We start from the raw sequence: 17102 nt of genomic DNA, 5'->3' as shown, positions 1-17102 counted from the left end.
GATTTGCATTTTAATGAGGGAAATAAGTATTTGACCCCTCTGCAAAACATGATTTAGTACTTGGTGGCAAAACCCTTGTTGGCAATCACAGAGGTCAGACGTTTCTTGTAGTTGGCCACCAGGTTTGCACACATCTCAGGAGGGATTTTGTCCCACTCCTCTTTGCAGATCTTCTCCAAGTCATTAAGGTTTTGAGGCAGACGTTTGGCAACTCGATTAGTTGAAGAGCTGAGAGCTCAACGTCCTCTGGCTCCTTGAAGAGCTTGGCTGATAGACCTCAGGTGGCATTAGTTACTGAAGAGCTCAGTGACTTTCAACTTGGCACTGTCATAGGATGCCACCTTTCCAACAAGTCAGATCGTAAAATGTCTGCCCTGCTAGAGCCGCCCCGGTCAACTGTAAACGCTGTTATTGTGAAGTGGAAATGTCTAGGAGCAACAACGGCCACACACGCTCACAGAACAGGACCACCAAGTCCTGAAGCGTGTAGCTCGTAAAAATCAACTGTCCTCGGTTGTAACACTCACCACCGAGTTCCAAAAACTGCCTCTGGAAGCAACATCAGCACAATAACTGTTCGTCGGGAGCTTCATGAAATGGGTTTCCATGGCCGAGCAGCCGCACACAAGCCTAAGATCACCATGCGCAATGCCAAGCTTTGGCTGGAGTGGTGAAACGCGTTCTCTGGAGTGATGAATCACGCTTCACATCTGGCAGTTCGACGGACGATTCTGGGTTTCGCGGATGCCAGGAGAACGCTACCTGCCACAATGCATATGCCAACTGTAAAGTTTGGTGGAGGAGGAATAATGGTCAAGGGCTGTTTTTTATGGTTTGGGCTAGGCCCCTTAATTCCAGTGAAGGGACATTTTTATGATACAGCATACAATGACATTCTAGACAATTCTGTGCTTCCAACTTTGTGGCAACAGATTGGGGAAGGCCCTTTCCTGTTTCAGCATGACAATGCCCCCGTGCACAAAGCGAGGTACAGACAGAAATGGTTTGTCGAGATCAGTGTGGAAGAACTTAACTGGCCTGCACAGAGCCCTGACCTCAACCCCATCGACCACCTTTGGGATGAATTGGAAAGCCGACTGCGAGCCAGGCCTAATCGCCCAACATCAGTGCCCGACCTCACTAATGCTCTTGTGGCTGAATGGAAGCAAGTCCCCGCAGCAATGTTCCAACATCTAGTGGAAAGCCTTCCCAGAAGAGTGGAGGCAGTTATAGCAGCAAAGGATAGCTAACTAAACAACAGCTGGAATGACCTAGCTGTAATGTTTACAAGTAACGTTATCCCCACAAGCTGGCTACCTTGTCTCCCTACAAAAAGTTTTAGAACCAACTGTTCTATTGGTCATCTAGTAGCCAGCTTGTGGGGATAACGTTACTTGTAAACATTACAGCTAGGTCGTTTCAGCTGTTGGTTAGTTAGCTATCCAGGTAGCAACAAGCTAGCTACATTTTGAGTACAGTAGCTACTAACTACCTAACGTTAATGCTTCAGATAATGAGGTTAGAAAAATAGCTGAATGGTAGCTAGCTAGCTGGCATAATTACAGGTACTCTTATGCGTGAAATAACATTGGAAACAACTATCCACAGTTGCTAATCGCTACCAGTAGCTACCCGCTAGCTAGCTAGCTTTATTGGTCCAGGGAGTAGGTTAGCTAGCCTCGTGCTTCACCGGTAAAACTCCAGTATTACCGCTAAACTCTGTATTCATCCTTGAACATTCAATTCAGTTGCAGAAGAGGGAGGAGGAGAGTGGATGGTCCTCAGCCTTGTCCTAGCTAGCTGTGCTGTGCTCTGTAGCGATTAGCAAAGCTATCCTGACCCTGGCTCTTTGGTGTGTTTCCAATTCGACGAGTGTGGACTGTGCCAGAGACCGTAAGGGCCGTGCACACGGAGGAAGGTGGAGATGTTCAGAGGGTGGAACTAAAACAGTATTTCCGCACTAGGACAGAAATTAAAGATGCACTATGCAGAAATCGCTCCTCCATTTCCTGGTTGCTAAAATTCTAATAGTTTGCCTAATTTCAGTTTATGTAACAAAACAAGTACAGTGTAGAGAATCATTGTACCATCTAAACTGCTGTGAAATATATTTTCCATATCCAAACACATTGTATTTTCAACTGTTTGAAGCTGGTGTACAAATCCAAAAGTAAAAGAAACTTAAAAAGGTAAAGCATAGAAATAGCACACTTAGAAAAGTTCCTACCGCTTCTTATACTTGCCGTCAATGAGAATGACAGATCTGTAACTAACATTTCTATGTGAATTTTGTTTTGTCGCCCAAAAAGTTACATATTAAGGGTTTAAGTTTAAATATTGATGGAAACTTCCTCTGGTCCTTTAAACTAAGATGAACTAATGGGAGGTGGGAATTTACCCATTTTGAAGTCGTAAACACCAGTTGAATGCATTCACCTGCTTTGAACTTGTTGACAAACTCTAATTGGCCAATGGTCAACAAGCTTAGCAAATCATAAACTAAAAGTACATCAATCATGCTTCTAAGCAAATTATAGTGTTAAAAACCAATATTAATATATTGCTTTTTATGAATAATTTTTTACTGTTGCATTTAACTACCGAAAATGCTGTTATCGATGTAATTTCCTTAGTAGGTGACATAAGAGGTCAGCATGTGGAAGAAGTGGGAGCTCAGGATGAGATATAGTAAGTAGTAATTACCAGTTGGAGCCGTTCAAGTTTTTCACAGTCGTATGTGGTGAATTCCCACTTTCCACTTGGTTACGAACGCAGCATTAAAAAAGTAGACTGGAAATTTGTTTTATTTTATTTATGAGAATCTTTAGGGGTGCCATTGATGTTGAAAAGTATATATTTTAGATTTTTTTTTACTTGTTCAAAGCGCCAATCAGCAGCAGAAACAATAACCAAATGACCCCCCTGTTTTGATAAAAAGCTGAGGGATGGGTCTGGAGAAATGTAGCCAGTCTCAAATTCATAGACAGAGCTATGGATGCAAGGACTGACCATCCATGAAATCAACATTATAGTTTTAACCATGTTTGTTTACATTTACTTTGTTTACAAACATTGCGGTAAAACAAGCTGATATTTCTGGTTCTGACGGGGTACGACAGCTGAACTAAGGTCATGAGGCATTTATAAGTCATATTCTTCTAGAATCAATGGGTACATTTCATTAAATATCAAGTCTAAAAATGGATGTAGTGTAGCCGGCGCGGTCTGCTCGTTGCCGACTACTGCGTTGTGTTCCGGTGCACTGAAGACAAGACACTGGCGTACTTGAAGGCACTTTATTGTGTACAACTCTCTCAATCTGTTCAACATCAAGTTGAGCATCAAATGTTCAAAACTCTACCCTCGACCAGAATCCGCCTCCCTCAGTCGAGTACAATGCAGACTGAGTATAATCACATTCAAAAATACAAGGAATAAAATACAACATCATTGGAAAATAAACATCGCATCTGGTGTATATCTTATGTATGTGTCATATTGCATGTTATCTCTGCCAAAAACTCTGAGCTTTTAGCCTTTACATTAATACTGTGCAACATGACATAAACCATCTTTCAAATAGGTAATACATACAGTAATATGCACGAAGCAACATGTAATCCTTCACATTTGAGCTTTTCAGTGCCATTAAACACTAATCAATACATGAAAACATTTTAAATGAACACATATTTTTAACCTGATATAGGGAATACATACCTGTTCAACATCAATGAGAGAAAATGTTCAAAACTCTACCCTCGACCAGAATCCGCCTAACATAAAAAGAACAACGTGGGCTTCATCACAAGAGGATAGACGATTGCTAACTTACAGCTAAACAAAACACGAGGTTAGCTAAGTTAGCAATTTCTCAAACTCTCAAAAATAGCTAAATTCACGACACAGCTTGATTAAATGTACGTACACTCATCATATAATATACATACAAGTTACTATGTGCACTGAAACGTTCTAGTTCTAACAGGTATATCAAGTTTATATCACGCCGAAGTGAACACATACCTCTCCCAGCCGAGTACAATGCAGACTGAGAAAAGCATGAGATCCCTCCGCATATAACCAAACCAACTCTAGAGGCCGCACTTACACAATTAACTCTCCCAATATCTGTAAACTACACGAAATGCTGAACAATACAATATTTTGGTGAAATCAACTCACAAAATAAAATAAAAAATAGAAAATGAACGTTTGCAAAAATCTGTAATTCTTGGACCTGTTACAGTAGCAACTGCTGATTGTCCCTTTAAACAACATATCTTTCTCTGAGCAATTGTGTTAGTATAGGATAATGGTATTTCAGTAGCAGTACCGCTCGGTATTTGCATTTATTTGAGACTGTCATTTTCGCTCATCTTTATCAAGGGTGCCAATCATTCTGGAGGTGACTGTACATGGATATATGACTATAACATCTGCATTTTACATTTTTTTTTTACATTTTAGTCATTTAGCAGATGCTCTTATGCAGAGCGACTTACATTATATATATATTTTTTATTTTATTTTTTTTTATACTGGCCCCCCGTGGGAATCGAACCCACAACCCTGGCGTTGCAAACGCCATGCTCTACCAACTGAGCTACATCCCTGCCGGCCATTCCCTCCCCTACCCTGGACGATGCTGGGCCAATTGCTGTGCCGCCCCATGGGCCTCCCGGTCGTGGCCGGCTAAGACAGAGCCTGGATATACTGTAATATCTACTGTAGTTTCAGACCATGTCATCAGAAAATCGTGGATATGGATTTGTTTCACGTGTGGAAATTTACAATGAATGAGAATGAGAATGCCAAATAGATTTTTCTATATTATCTAAAGGATTCAGGATGATGTCATGTTGAGTTGAGTGTTTACTCTGTTTACTGTACAGCATTCCAAACATTTGCATTTTGGCTCCTTCAAAACAAAAACAAGGAAATGTTTTCTTCCCAAAATGTTTTAAATCAAAATGGGAAAAAACCTGGATACTCATGTCTCCAGTCCACCCCCACTCTTCTAATCATTAACAAAGGACAACACTTCTAAATCTAAACCCTGACATCTGTGTGTTGCTTTATGGCAGCAGCAGGCCTGGTGGAGGAAACTCTCTCTAATAGATATTTCATTGTTCTGTTTCCCTTGGCTCCCTACATCGTCTAGTAACTGAGCAACAAGCCACAGCTGCCCCTCGCATGGCAGGTAGCTTTACTGTAGCTTTAATGGTATGCCCCCATTGATTCTTGAAGAATATAACTTATAATATAAATACCTCATGACCTTAGTTCAACTGTCGTACCCCGTCAGAACACAAAATATACGCTTGTTTTACTCCAATGTTTGTAAACAAAGTACGTTTAAACAAACACTATATAGCCACTAAACATGGTTAAAACTATACATCTGATATCATGGATGGTCAGTCCTTGCATCTGTAGCTCATTCTATGAATTTGAGAATGGTTACATTTCTCCAGCCGTATCCCTCAGCTTTTTACCAAAACAGTAGCGGGGAGGACGCTATATCTTATTAAATCAACTGCTGATTGGCCCTTTAATGAAGCAAGGCTGTTTCTGAAGGATGCATCTGCCCATAAAGACAGGGAGAGTGGAGGATGTTAGGGATGAAATGGCTGTAGGGCCCATATCCACAAGGCATTATAGAATGATCTAGGATCAGTATAGCCTTTTATAATCTAATGAATAAGATAATATGGACAGATGGATCTGGATCCTACTCTGAGATGCTTTGTGGAGACGGGCCCAGGTTATAACGGTAGATTATATTATTTGCTGCGCACAGCATTTGGAAAGCACTTTCAGTTTCATAATATCCACCTTGTGGCTTGTAAGCACCATCTCACTTCAGTTGACTTGGTGGAAAGGTTACATCAGAAATCAGACTAGAGCTCAACTCCAGTTCAATAGCACAACATTCATACAGAAACAAGAAAGAATGCAGGCTGCAGACATTCCTTTCATATTCTGAACATTAGATTTTCTTTGATGGTTTTACTGAACAATAATTAATGAACTCTGAAACTGCAACTGATCTCAAGCCTGTAATAAACCAGTCATACCCTGAGTCTGTCTTTCCCAGCACATTTTCCTAATTGCATTCCACTGTAATGCTTTAATGTAATTACTATTATTCAAAGACATTACATTTTTTCTTAAATATATCTGCAGTGGGTGAAGTAGAAGCCTGGTCTCGTAGACTAGACGTAACATAGTAAAAGCAAATCTGTTTGGTACGATTACGTAAGACTGAAGGTTACTTAAGGCAAAAATGTAAGGAGGGTGGTTGGTCGGGGTGGATGGGTGGGTTGTCACGATCGTCTACGAAATGAGTGGACCAAGGCGCAGCGTGCGATACGAACATGACTTTAATTGGTAAAGTACACGAAACAAAACAAAACACGATCGTAAAGTCCACAGTGACAATGACTGACAAGGAACAAAAACCCACAACACTAAGGTGAACACTGACAGTTTAAATATGGCTCCCAATCAGAGATAACGAGCCGACAGCTGACACTCGTTACCACTGATTGGGAGTCACACTGACCAAACAAGGAAACACAACCAAAAAGAACACACCCTGGCTCAAAATACACAGTCCCGGAGCCAGAGCGTGACAGTACCCCCCCTAAAGGCGCGGACTCCGACCGCGCCTACACCAAAATAGGGAAGTGCTGGGTGGGTATTGCTCCTCGGAGGCGGCTCCGGCTCGGGCTTGACCACCACCCTACTACAATCCCCCGTAGGTGCCCCCAGTCCGATCTGACCCAGTTAGCTGGATCAGGACTGCCAACGCGCACCCCCTGGCTTGGCGCGTGAGGCAGGAATGGACCGGACCTGGCAGACGATACGCACCCTTTGCATGGTGCGTGGAGCCGGAACAGGCCTCACCAGGCTGAAGACTCGCATCCCTGGCTTGGGTGCGAGTAGCAGGAATGGGCTGAATCCGGCTGACGACTCGCACCCTTGGCTTGGTGCGAGTAGCGGAATGGGCTGAATCCGGCTGACGACTCGCACCCCTTGGCTTGGTGCGAGTAGCAGAAATGGGCCGGACAGGGCTGGCCAACGCACCATAGACTTGGTGCGGAGAGCAGGCACGGGCCGGACAGGGCTACGACGCGCACCACTGACCTGGTGCGGGGAGCTTGGATGGAGCCGGCTGGGCTGACGCGCGCACCACAGGCCTGGTGCGGAGAGCAGAAACGGGCCGGACAGGGCTTTGACGAAACGCACCATAGACTTGGTGCGGAGAGCAGGCATGGGCCTGACAGGGCTGGCGACGCGCACCACAGACTTGGCGCGAGAGCAGGAACGGGGCCGGACAGGCTGACGACGCACACCACTGGCTTGGTGCGGGGAGCTTGGATGGGCCGGACTGTACTGGGGACACACACCACTGGCCCTACACCGGGATCTGGAACGGGCCGGACCGGACTGGCAACACACGCCAGTACCTCTCGCCGTGCCTCTACTTCCTCCATCCCCTCTTCGACCAGTGGCCCCCGTAACCCGGCGGCCTCCTCCGGCAACCCACTGGACCGCTCTATCGCGGCCTCCTGCTGGTCCGACGTCGTGAGCCCCCCCCTAAAAATTTTCTGGGGTTCTCTCCTCTTCGTGGACCAGGCCTCCATAGTTCTCGCCAGACTCTCACCCCACTGCTCCAATGTCCAACCTCTCTCCTCTTCTCTTGGCTTGGCCCAGTCGAGACTCCTACTCAACTGCTCCCAAGTCCATCCTCTCTCTTCCTCACGCTGCTTGGTCCTGTTATGGTGGGTTTTTCTGTCACGATCGTCTATGAAATGAGTGGACCAAGGCGCAGCGTGCGATACGAACATGACTTTAATTGGTAAAGTACACGAAACAAAACAAAACACGATCGTAAAGTCCACAGTGACAATGACTGACAAGGAACAAAAACCCACAACACTAAGGTGAACACTGACAGTTTAAATATGGCTCCCAATCAGAGATAACGAGCCGACAGCTGACACTCGTTACCACTGATTGGGAGTCACACGACCAAACAAGGAAACACAACCAAAAGAACACACCCTGGCTCAAAATACACAGTCCCGGAGCCAGAGCGTGACATGGGTGTATAACGCGAATGTCTGCAACCCAAAGGTTGCGTGTTCAATTCTCGTCATGGACAACTTTAGCATTTTAGCTAATTAGCGACTTTCAACCACCTAGCCACCTAGCTAACGTTTCAACCACCTAGCCACCTAGCTAACGTTTCAACCACCTAGCCACCTAGCTAACGTTTCAGCCACCTAGCCACCTAGCTAACATTTCAACCACCTAGCCGCCTAGGTAACGTTAGCCACAACAAATTGGAATTCGTAACATATCATACATTTAGCAAATTCGTAACATATCATACAAATTGGAATTCGTAACATATCATACCAAATGGATGATGGACATCCACAAATGGATAAATACCATAAGAAACGGAACATACGATGGAGAGTCTCGGATTTACATAAAGAATAATAGGAAGCAGAGAGAGCAGGTTGCAGCGCTGCAACAGGCTCCACTAATGATGCATGTTTTAAACATTTCAATTAATAGATTTATCCCCAATATTTCACAAAATATTATTTAATAATGAAGCTAAACCCCTATGTAGCCTGAGGCACACAGGTTTGATGTTCACACAGAGAGGAGAGAGAGAGGGGAGAGTTTCCAGCGTGCCGACCGGACCCTGCAGTCCTGTTTGTTTAGGTGTGTTCCGATTAGAAGTTCCCATGCTGGGTCCTTAGCTGACACAGCCTGGAACGTGGCACGGCTCTACAGGGACTGCCGTGGTGGGACCACAGCCTTTATCATCTCTCTCTCTCTCTCTCTCTCTCTCTCTCTCTCTCTCTCTCTCTCTCTCTCTCTCTCTCTCTCTCTCTCTCTCTCTCTCTCTCTCTCTCTCTCTCCCCTCCCTCTCTCTCTCTCTCTCTCTCTCTCTCTCCCTCCCTCTCTCCTCCCTCCCTCTCTCTCTCTCTCTCTCTCTCGCTCTCTCTCTCTCTCTCTCTCTCTCTCTCTCTCTCTCTCTCTCTCTCTCTCTCTCTCTCTCTCTCTCTCTCTCCTCTCCCTCCCTCCCTCCTCTCTCTCTCTCTCTCTCTCTCTCTCTCGCTCTCTCTCTCTCTCTCTCTCTCTCTCTCTCTGGTGTAGTTATCCAGGAAGGCAGTTTGGCTGCAAGCAGTCTTCATTAACACAGGATCATATCACAATTTAAACACTACTTCTGGGTTCACACACATACAGACACACACACACACACACACACACACACACACACACACACACACACACACACACACACACACACACACACACACACACAGGCCATATGGACAGACCATTTGATGAGCCCACTACAGTTGTACTGTTTCTATTCATTAACTAAAGAGACGTTTAAAGAGAGGGGTTTGAAATCCAGACTGTCTGTATAATAATGTTTCAAAGGACATTTTTAGAACATTAAATTACATCATCTGGTTTTGATGGCCTCCTATTTTACAGAAATAACATAAACCTGCCAGACAGTTGAAATGTGATGGGTGAGTAGGGCGCTGTAGGGTTTAGGGTTTAGGGTTTAGGTTGAGCAGGGCGCTGTAGGGTTTAGGGTGTAGGGTGTAGGGTGAGCAGGGCGCTGTAGGGTTTAGGGTGTAGGGTATAGGGTGAGCAGGGCGCTGTAGGGTTTAGGGTTTAGGGTATAGGGTGAGCAGGGCGCTGTAGGGTTTAGGGTGTAGGGTGTAGGGTGAGCAGGGCGCTGTAGGGTTTAGGGTTTAGGGTGAGCAGGGCGCTGTAGGGTTTAGGGTTTAGGGTGTAGGGTGAGCAGGGCACTGTAGGGTTTAGGGTTTAGGGGGTGTAGGGTGAGCAGGGCGCTGTAGGGTTTTAGGGTGTAGGGTGTAGGGTGAGCAGGGCGCTGTAGGGTTTAGGGTTTAGGGTGAGCAGGGCGCTGTAGGGTTTAGGGTTTAGGGTGTAGGGTGAGCAGGGCACTGTAGGGTTTAGGGTTTAGGGTGTAGGGTGAGCAGGGCGCTGTAGGGTTTAGGGTGTAGGGTGAGCAGGGCGCTGTAGGGTTTAGGGTTTAGGGTGTAGGGTGAGCAGGGCGCTCTAGGGTTTAGGGTGTAGGGTGTAGGGTGTAGGGTGAGCAGGGTGCTGTAGGGTTTAGGGTTTAGTGTATAGGGTGAGTAGGGCGCTCTAGGGTTTAGGGTGTAGGGTGAGCAGGGCGCTGTAGGGTTTAGGGTTTAGGGTGAGCAGGGCGCTGTAGGGTTTAGGGTTTAGGGTTTAGGGTGTAGGGTGAGCAGGGTGCTGTAGGGTTTAGGGTTTAGGGTATAGGGTGAGTAGGGCGCTCTAGGGTTTAGGGTGTAGGGTGAGCAGGGCGCTGTAGGGTTTAGGGTTTAGGGTTTAGGGTGTAGGGTGAGCAGGGTGCTGTAGGGTTTAGGGTTTAGGGTGTAGGGTGTAGGGTGAGCAGGGCGCTGTAGGGTTTAGGGTTTAGGTTGAGCAGGGCGCTGTAGGGTTTAGGGTGTAGGGTGTAGGGTGAGCAGGGCGCTGTAGGGTGTAGGGTGTAGGGTATAGGGTGAGTAGGGCGCTCTAGGGTGTAGGGTGTAGGGTGAGCAGGGCGCTGTAGGGTGTAGGGTGTAGGGTATAGGGTGAGCAGGGCGCTCTAGGGTGTAGGGTGTAGGGTGAGCAGGGCGCTGTAGGGTTTAGGGTTTAGGGTGTAGGGTGAGCAGGGCGCTGTAGGGTTTAGGGTTTAGGGTATAGGGTGAGCAGGGCGCTGTAGGGTTTAGGGTTTAGGGTTTAGGGTGTAGGGTGAGCAGGGTGCTGTAGGGTTTAGGGTATAGGGTGAGCAGGGCGCTGTAGGGTTTAGGGTGTAGGGTGTAGGGTGAGCAGGGCGCTGTAGGGTTTAGGGTTTAGGGTTTAGGGTGAGCAGGGTGCTGTAGGGTTTAGGGTTTAGGGTGTAGGGTGAGTAGGGCACTGTAGGGTTTAGGGTTTAGGGTGTAGGGTGAGCAGGGCGCTCTAGGGTGTAGGGTGTAGGGTGAGCAGGGCGCTGTAGGGTTTAGGGTGTAGGGTGTAGGGTGAGTAGGGCGCTCTAGGGTTTAGGGTGTAGGGTATAGGGTGAGCAGGGCGCTGTAGGGTTTAGGGTTTAGGGTATAGGGTGAGCAGGGCGCTGTAGGGTTTAGGGTGTAGGGTGTAGGGTGAGCAGGGCGCTCTAGGGTTTAGGGTTTAGGGTATAGGGTGAGCAGGGCGCTGTAGGGTTTAGGGTTTAGGGTATAGGGTGAGCAGGGCGCTGTAGGGTTTAGGGTTTAGGGTGTAGGGTGAGCAGGGCGCTCTAGGGTTTAGGGTGTAGGGTGAGCAGGGCGCTGTAGGGTTTAGGGTGTAGCGCTGGAATATTAGGGTTTCGGGTTTAGGGTGTAGGGTGAGTAGGGCACTGTAGGGTTTAGGGTTTAGGGTGTAGGGTGAGTAGGGCACTGTAGGGTTTAGGGTGTAGGGTGTAGGGTGAGCAGGGCGCTCTAGGGTGTAGGGTGTAGGGTGAGCAGGGCGCTCTAGGGTTTAGGGTGTAGGGTAGAGCAGGCGCTGTAGGGTTTAGGGTGTAGGGTGTAGGGTGAGTAGGGCGCTCTAGGGTTTAGGGTGTAGGGTGTAGGGTGAGCAGGGCGCTCTAGGGTGTAGGGTGAGCAGGGCGCTCTAGGGTGTAGGGTGAGCAGGGCGCTCTAGGGTTTAGGGTGTAGGGTGAGCAGGGCGCTGTAGGGTTTAGGGTGTAGCGCTGGAACATTAGGGTTTCGGGTGTAGGGATTAGGGTGTAGAGTTTAGGATGTAGAGTTTAGGGTTTACGGTGTAGGGTTTAGGGTGTAGGGTTTAGGATGTAGGGTTTATGGGCCTGTTGATAATCAAGGCTCCTCTCCTAGACTGTCCCTGAACTTATGTTGTGTTTCTTTTGTAGGACTGACTGAAGCCCCATATCATATTTGTCCCCCAGACGTACCTCCCAACCCCCCCCCCCCCCACCCCCCTGTTGACCTGGCCCCCTTGTCGACCTGACCCCCCTGTTTTAAAGCCCTAGGAGCTGTTAAACAGGATAATGGAGAACTATACGGCTGTAGGCGCATCGATCCCAGAGACAGAAGGTATCCGTCTGAACTGCAGCATGTCCGGGAGGCACAACTTCATCTTCACCCTGATCCCAGTAGTGTACGGCTGTAACTTTGTCATCGGCATGGTGGGGAACAGCATGGTGGTGGCGGTCATCTACCGCTACATGAAGCTGAAGACAGTGCCCAACGTGTTCGTCCTCAACCTAGCCATCTCAGACCTCACCTTCCTGATCACCCTGCCCATGTGGGCCACCTTCACAGCCACAGGCTACCAGTGGCCCTTCGGTGGGTTCCTGTGTAAGGCCAGCGCTGGCCTGGTGATGTTCAACCTCTACAGCTCCATCTTCTTCCTCACTGCACTCAGCGTCGACCGCCATCTGGCCATCGTCCACCCGGTGAGGTCACGGCAGCACCGTACTGGGCTCTACGCCCGTATCACCTGCGTCCTGGTTTGGCTGCTCGCCCTCCTGCTGTCCGTCCCCACCGCACTGACCAGGGACCTGATACACATCACCAACTATAACATCAGCACGTGTGGCGTGCTGCACCCCGAGGTTTGACATGATTAGAGCTGTCCTTTCACGAAGTGACTCTTAAACGGGCACCTCTGTGTAAAGATTTGTTGTCTTTACTATTGTTGTTTTCAATTGAATTGAGTGTAAAGGGTTTAAAGTATTTAAAGTGTTTAAAGTATTTAAAGTGTTTAAAGTGTTTAAAGTGTTTAAAGTGTTTAAAGTATCTAAAGTATTTAAAGTGTTTAAAGTATCTAAAGTATTTAAAGTGTTTAAAGTGTTTAAAGTATTTAAAGTGTTTAAAGTGTTTAAAGTGTTTAAAGTATTTAAAGTGTTTAAAGTGTTTAAAGTATCTAAAGTATTTAAAGTTTTTAAAGTATTTAAAGTATTTAAAGTGTTTAAAGTGTTTAAAGTATTTAAAGTATTTAAAGTATTTAAAGTGTTTAAAGTATTTAAAGTATTTAAAGTGTTTAAAGTGTCAGTCTTCCCCACCTGCTATCTACCATCTGGCTGGAGCATCCTACTACTTTTAATAATCTAGTCAATTTAACCAATCAATCAATCAGGGCTCCAGGCACCTCCTCCTCACCATCAGCCTGATGAAGAGCATCCTGGGGTTCCTGGTTCCTTTCCTCATCATCATATCATGCTACTGCCTGATTGGTCGAGCCCTGGTCAGGGCGCGGAGCATCCAGAAGACCACCCGGTCGAGAGATGATGAGGTGTTGAGGATGCTGGCGGCGGCTGTCCTAGCTTTCTTCCTGTGTTGGGTGCCCCACCAGGTGGGACGAGACTCTCTCCTTCCCTCCACTCAAACACACTCTGCATTCGGAAGAAACTCTTTTCACACACACACATACACACACACACACACACACACACACACACACACACACACTGACACACTGTTCTCTAAAGAGACTCACTCCACACACACTTTACACTTAAGGTAGTTAGATTTTATACTGCAGTGCCTCAAAGGTTATTCTCTGACTTTATTCACTCATTCTTTGAAATGGATTGTCCTGTTATTATCCCGTTATTATCCAGTTATTATTATTATGTTATCCTCCAGTTATTATCCAGTTATTGTCATCCTGTTATTACCATGTTATTATCCAGTTATTATCTAGTTATTATCCTGTTCCTCCGTGAATGTTCTCTTGAAGTGATGAGGAATGTCATTTTTGTCTTTCTAGATCAGTACTGTGTTAATGTAATCTCTTCCTCTCCTCAGGTATTCTACTTGATGGAGCTGCTGGCCCAGCTAAAGGTTGTAACTAACTGTGTGATTGTGGACGTCATCGACACGGCCATGCCCTTCACCATCTGCATTGCCTTCCTCAACAGGTAGCCCATAACCAGGTAGCCCAGAACCAGGTAGCCCAGAACCAGGTAGCCTAGAGGTTCATCTCAGAAAACCCAGAACCAGGTAGCCTAGAGGTTCATCTCAGAAAACCCAGAGCTAAAATCTCACGTAATTGCATTAGATGTTAAGTGCATCTGTCCACAAGAGATTACCTAGAGAATAAAAGGCAGGCCAGCAACTGGAAGGTCACTGGTTCGAATGTTGATGCTGACTAGCCTTGGTACCAGTCTATTTGTGCTATCATTCCACTCCTTGTCATGCTAAAATGTTTGGCATATGACATGGAGTACAAGGGGTGGAATGATAGCACAAAACATAGCTGGATTTCAGGCTAGGAACAATCTGGTGGGGAGCAAATGTCTGTTTCAGTGAAACATTGACAATAATAAAGTATTACAGTTGAAGTCGGAGGTTTACATACACCTTCGCCAAATACATTTAAACTCACATTTTCACAATTCCTGACATTTAATCTTAGTAAAAATTCCCTGTCTTAGGTCAGTTAGGATCACCACTTTATTTGAAGAATGTGAAATGTCAGAATAATAGTAGAGAGAATGATTTATTTCAGCTTTTATTTCTTTCATCACATTCCCAGTGGGTCAGAAGTTTACATAAACTCAATTAGAATTTGGTAGCATTGCCTTTAAATTGTTTAACTTGGGTCAGACGTTTCGGGTAGCCTTCCACAAGCTTCCCACAATAAGTTGGGTGAATTTTGGCCCATTCCTCCTGACAGAGCTGGTGTAACTGAGTCAGGTTTGTAGGCCTCCTTGCTCGCACAAGCTTTTTCAGTTCTGCCCACACATTTTCTATAGGATTGAGGTCAGGGCTTTGTGATGGCCACTCCAATACCTTGACTTTGATGTCCTTAAGCCATTTTGCCACAACTTTGGAAGTATGCGACTAAGCTTTAACTTCCTGACTGATGTCTTGAGATGTTGCTTCAATATATCCACATAATTTTACTTCCTCATAATGCCATCTATTTTGTGAAGTGCACCAGTCCCTCTTGCAGCAAAGCATCCCCACAGCATGATGCTGCCACCCCCGTGCTTCACGGTTGGGATGGTGTTCTTCGGCTTGCAAGCAACCCCCTTTTTCCTCCAAATATAACAATGGTAATTAAGGCCAAACAGTTCTATTTTTGTTTCATCAGACCAGAGGACATTTCTCCAAAAAGTACGATCTTTGTTCCCATGTGCAGTTGCAAACCGTAGTCTGGTTTTTTTATGGCGATTTTGGAGCAGTGGCTTCTTCCTTGCTGAGCGGCCTTTCAGGTTATGTCGATATAGGACTCATTTTATTGTGGATATAGATACTTTTGTACCTGTTTCCTCCAGCATCTGCATAAGGTCCTTTGCTTTGTTCTGGGATTGATTTGCACTTTTCGCACCAAAGTACGTTAATCTCTAGGAGACAGAACGCGTATCCTTCCTGAGCGGTATGACGGCTGCGTGATCCCATGGTGTTTATACTTGCGTACTATTGTTTGTACAGATGAACGTGGTACCTTCAGGCGTTTGGAAATTGCTCCCAAGGATGAACCAGACTTGTGGAGGTCTACAATTTTTTTCTGAGGTCTTGGCTGATTTCATTTGGTTTTACCATGATGTCAAGCAAAGAGGCACTGAATTTGAAGGTAGGCCTTGAAATACATCCACAGGTACACCTCCAATTGACTCAAATGATGTCAATTAGCCTATCAGAAGCTTCTAAAGCCATGACATAATTTTCTGGAATTTTCCAAGCTGTTTAAAGGCACAGTCAACTTAGTGTATGTAAACTTCTGACCCACTGGAATTGTGATACAGTGAATTATAAATGAAATAATCTGTCTGTAAACAATTGTTGAAAGATTACTTGTGTCACGCACAAAGCAGATGTCCTAACCGACTTGCCAAAACTATAGTTTGTTAACGAGAAATGTGTGGACTCCAACCTAAGTGTAAACCTCCGACTTCCAACTGTATCTGATGTTATGTTATATTTTCCCCAGCTGCGTCAACCCCATCCTGTACGGCTTCGTAACCTCCGACTTCCAACTGTATCTGATGTTATGTTATATTTCCCCCAGCTGCGTCAACCCCATCCTGTACGGCTTCGTGGGACGGAACTTCAGGAAGAACCTGTTCCTACTGCTGCACTGCTCCCCCGCTGGCCTGGCCAGGCCACACCCTCCATCAGCTCTAAGATGTCCGCCCTGTCCTACCGCCCCTCTGAGGCCCTGCAGCTCACCAACAAGAACCAGCGGCCTGGTGTCTGATGTGAAGTGAGGAAAGATGGAGGTGGAGTGTGCAGCTGTGTAACTCCATTGGCTCTTCGGGTTGTGTTAAGTGAGGAGTACGGAGGGATACACATTGTGTTAATGCCTCCCAAGTGGCACCCTATTCCCTGTACAGTGTCCTATGCGCTCTGGTCAACAGTAGTGCACTATACAGGGAATAGGGTGCCATTTGGGAGATAGCCACTGTGCTTTTAGAACCCCAACTGTTATACTGAACCATGGCTAGAAGTTCTACCTTAGAACATGGCTATCAAGTGAAATACAGAGGGAATGTTCCTTTGTGTCTGAATCGTATGAATTGAGTCCATGAGACGGCCGGTTGTTCACTGCCTTTGCACAACATACAGCAGATTCTGCATGGTTAGTTAACAGATTTCATTGTAATGCAGCTTGAGGACAAAACGGTTGCATGATTTCTGTTTAAAAACTGATGATGTGAAATACTATTACTGTACTTCGGTATTCCTGTTTCTTGTTGTCACACAGGTACATAGATATGTAAGCAGAACCATACATACAGTATTTGTACTGCACATTCAGTAAATGTTAGCTTGAATATACTGTAACTGAGATTAACTTGATGAGTGAGAAAGTTACAGACGCAGAAATATCATACCCCCCCCCCCAAAAAAAAAATACTAACCTCCCCTGCTATTGAAATTGTGAGGGGTATGATATTTCCACGTCTGTAACTTTCTCACTCATTAAGTTAATTACATTTACATTTTAGACAACGCTCTTATCCAGAGCGACTTACAGTTAGTGAGTGCATACATTATTATTTTTTTCATACTGGCCCCCCGTGGGAATCGAACCCACAACCC

The 17102-nt window shown here is 45.9% G+C and overlaps 1 protein-coding gene across 1 annotated transcript in view; it reads left to right on the top strand.

Annotated features, from left to right (window-relative positions):
* Positions 1-16783, top strand: part of LOC121549503 (type-1 angiotensin II receptor) — a 39998-nt gene extending 23215 nt beyond the window's left edge. The window contains 5 exon segments of the mRNA XM_041861293.2: positions 12074-12664; positions 13189-13404; positions 13860-13972; positions 16069-16166; positions 16169-16783. Coding sequence (XP_041717227.2) covers positions 12098-12664; positions 13189-13404; positions 13860-13972; positions 16069-16166; positions 16169-16257 — 1083 coding nt within the window. The 5' untranslated portion in view covers positions 12074-12097 and the 3' untranslated portion in view covers positions 16258-16783.
* The last annotated feature ends 319 nt before the right edge of the window (positions 16784-17102 follow it).

This window comes from Coregonus clupeaformis, unplaced genomic scaffold (assembly GCF_020615455.1).
Source record: "Coregonus clupeaformis isolate EN_2021a unplaced genomic scaffold, ASM2061545v1 scaf0889, whole genome shotgun sequence".
Lineage (NCBI taxonomy): Eukaryota > Metazoa > Chordata > Actinopteri > Salmoniformes > Salmonidae > Coregonus > Coregonus clupeaformis.
This window is presented reverse-complemented; position numbering and strand designations above follow the sequence as displayed.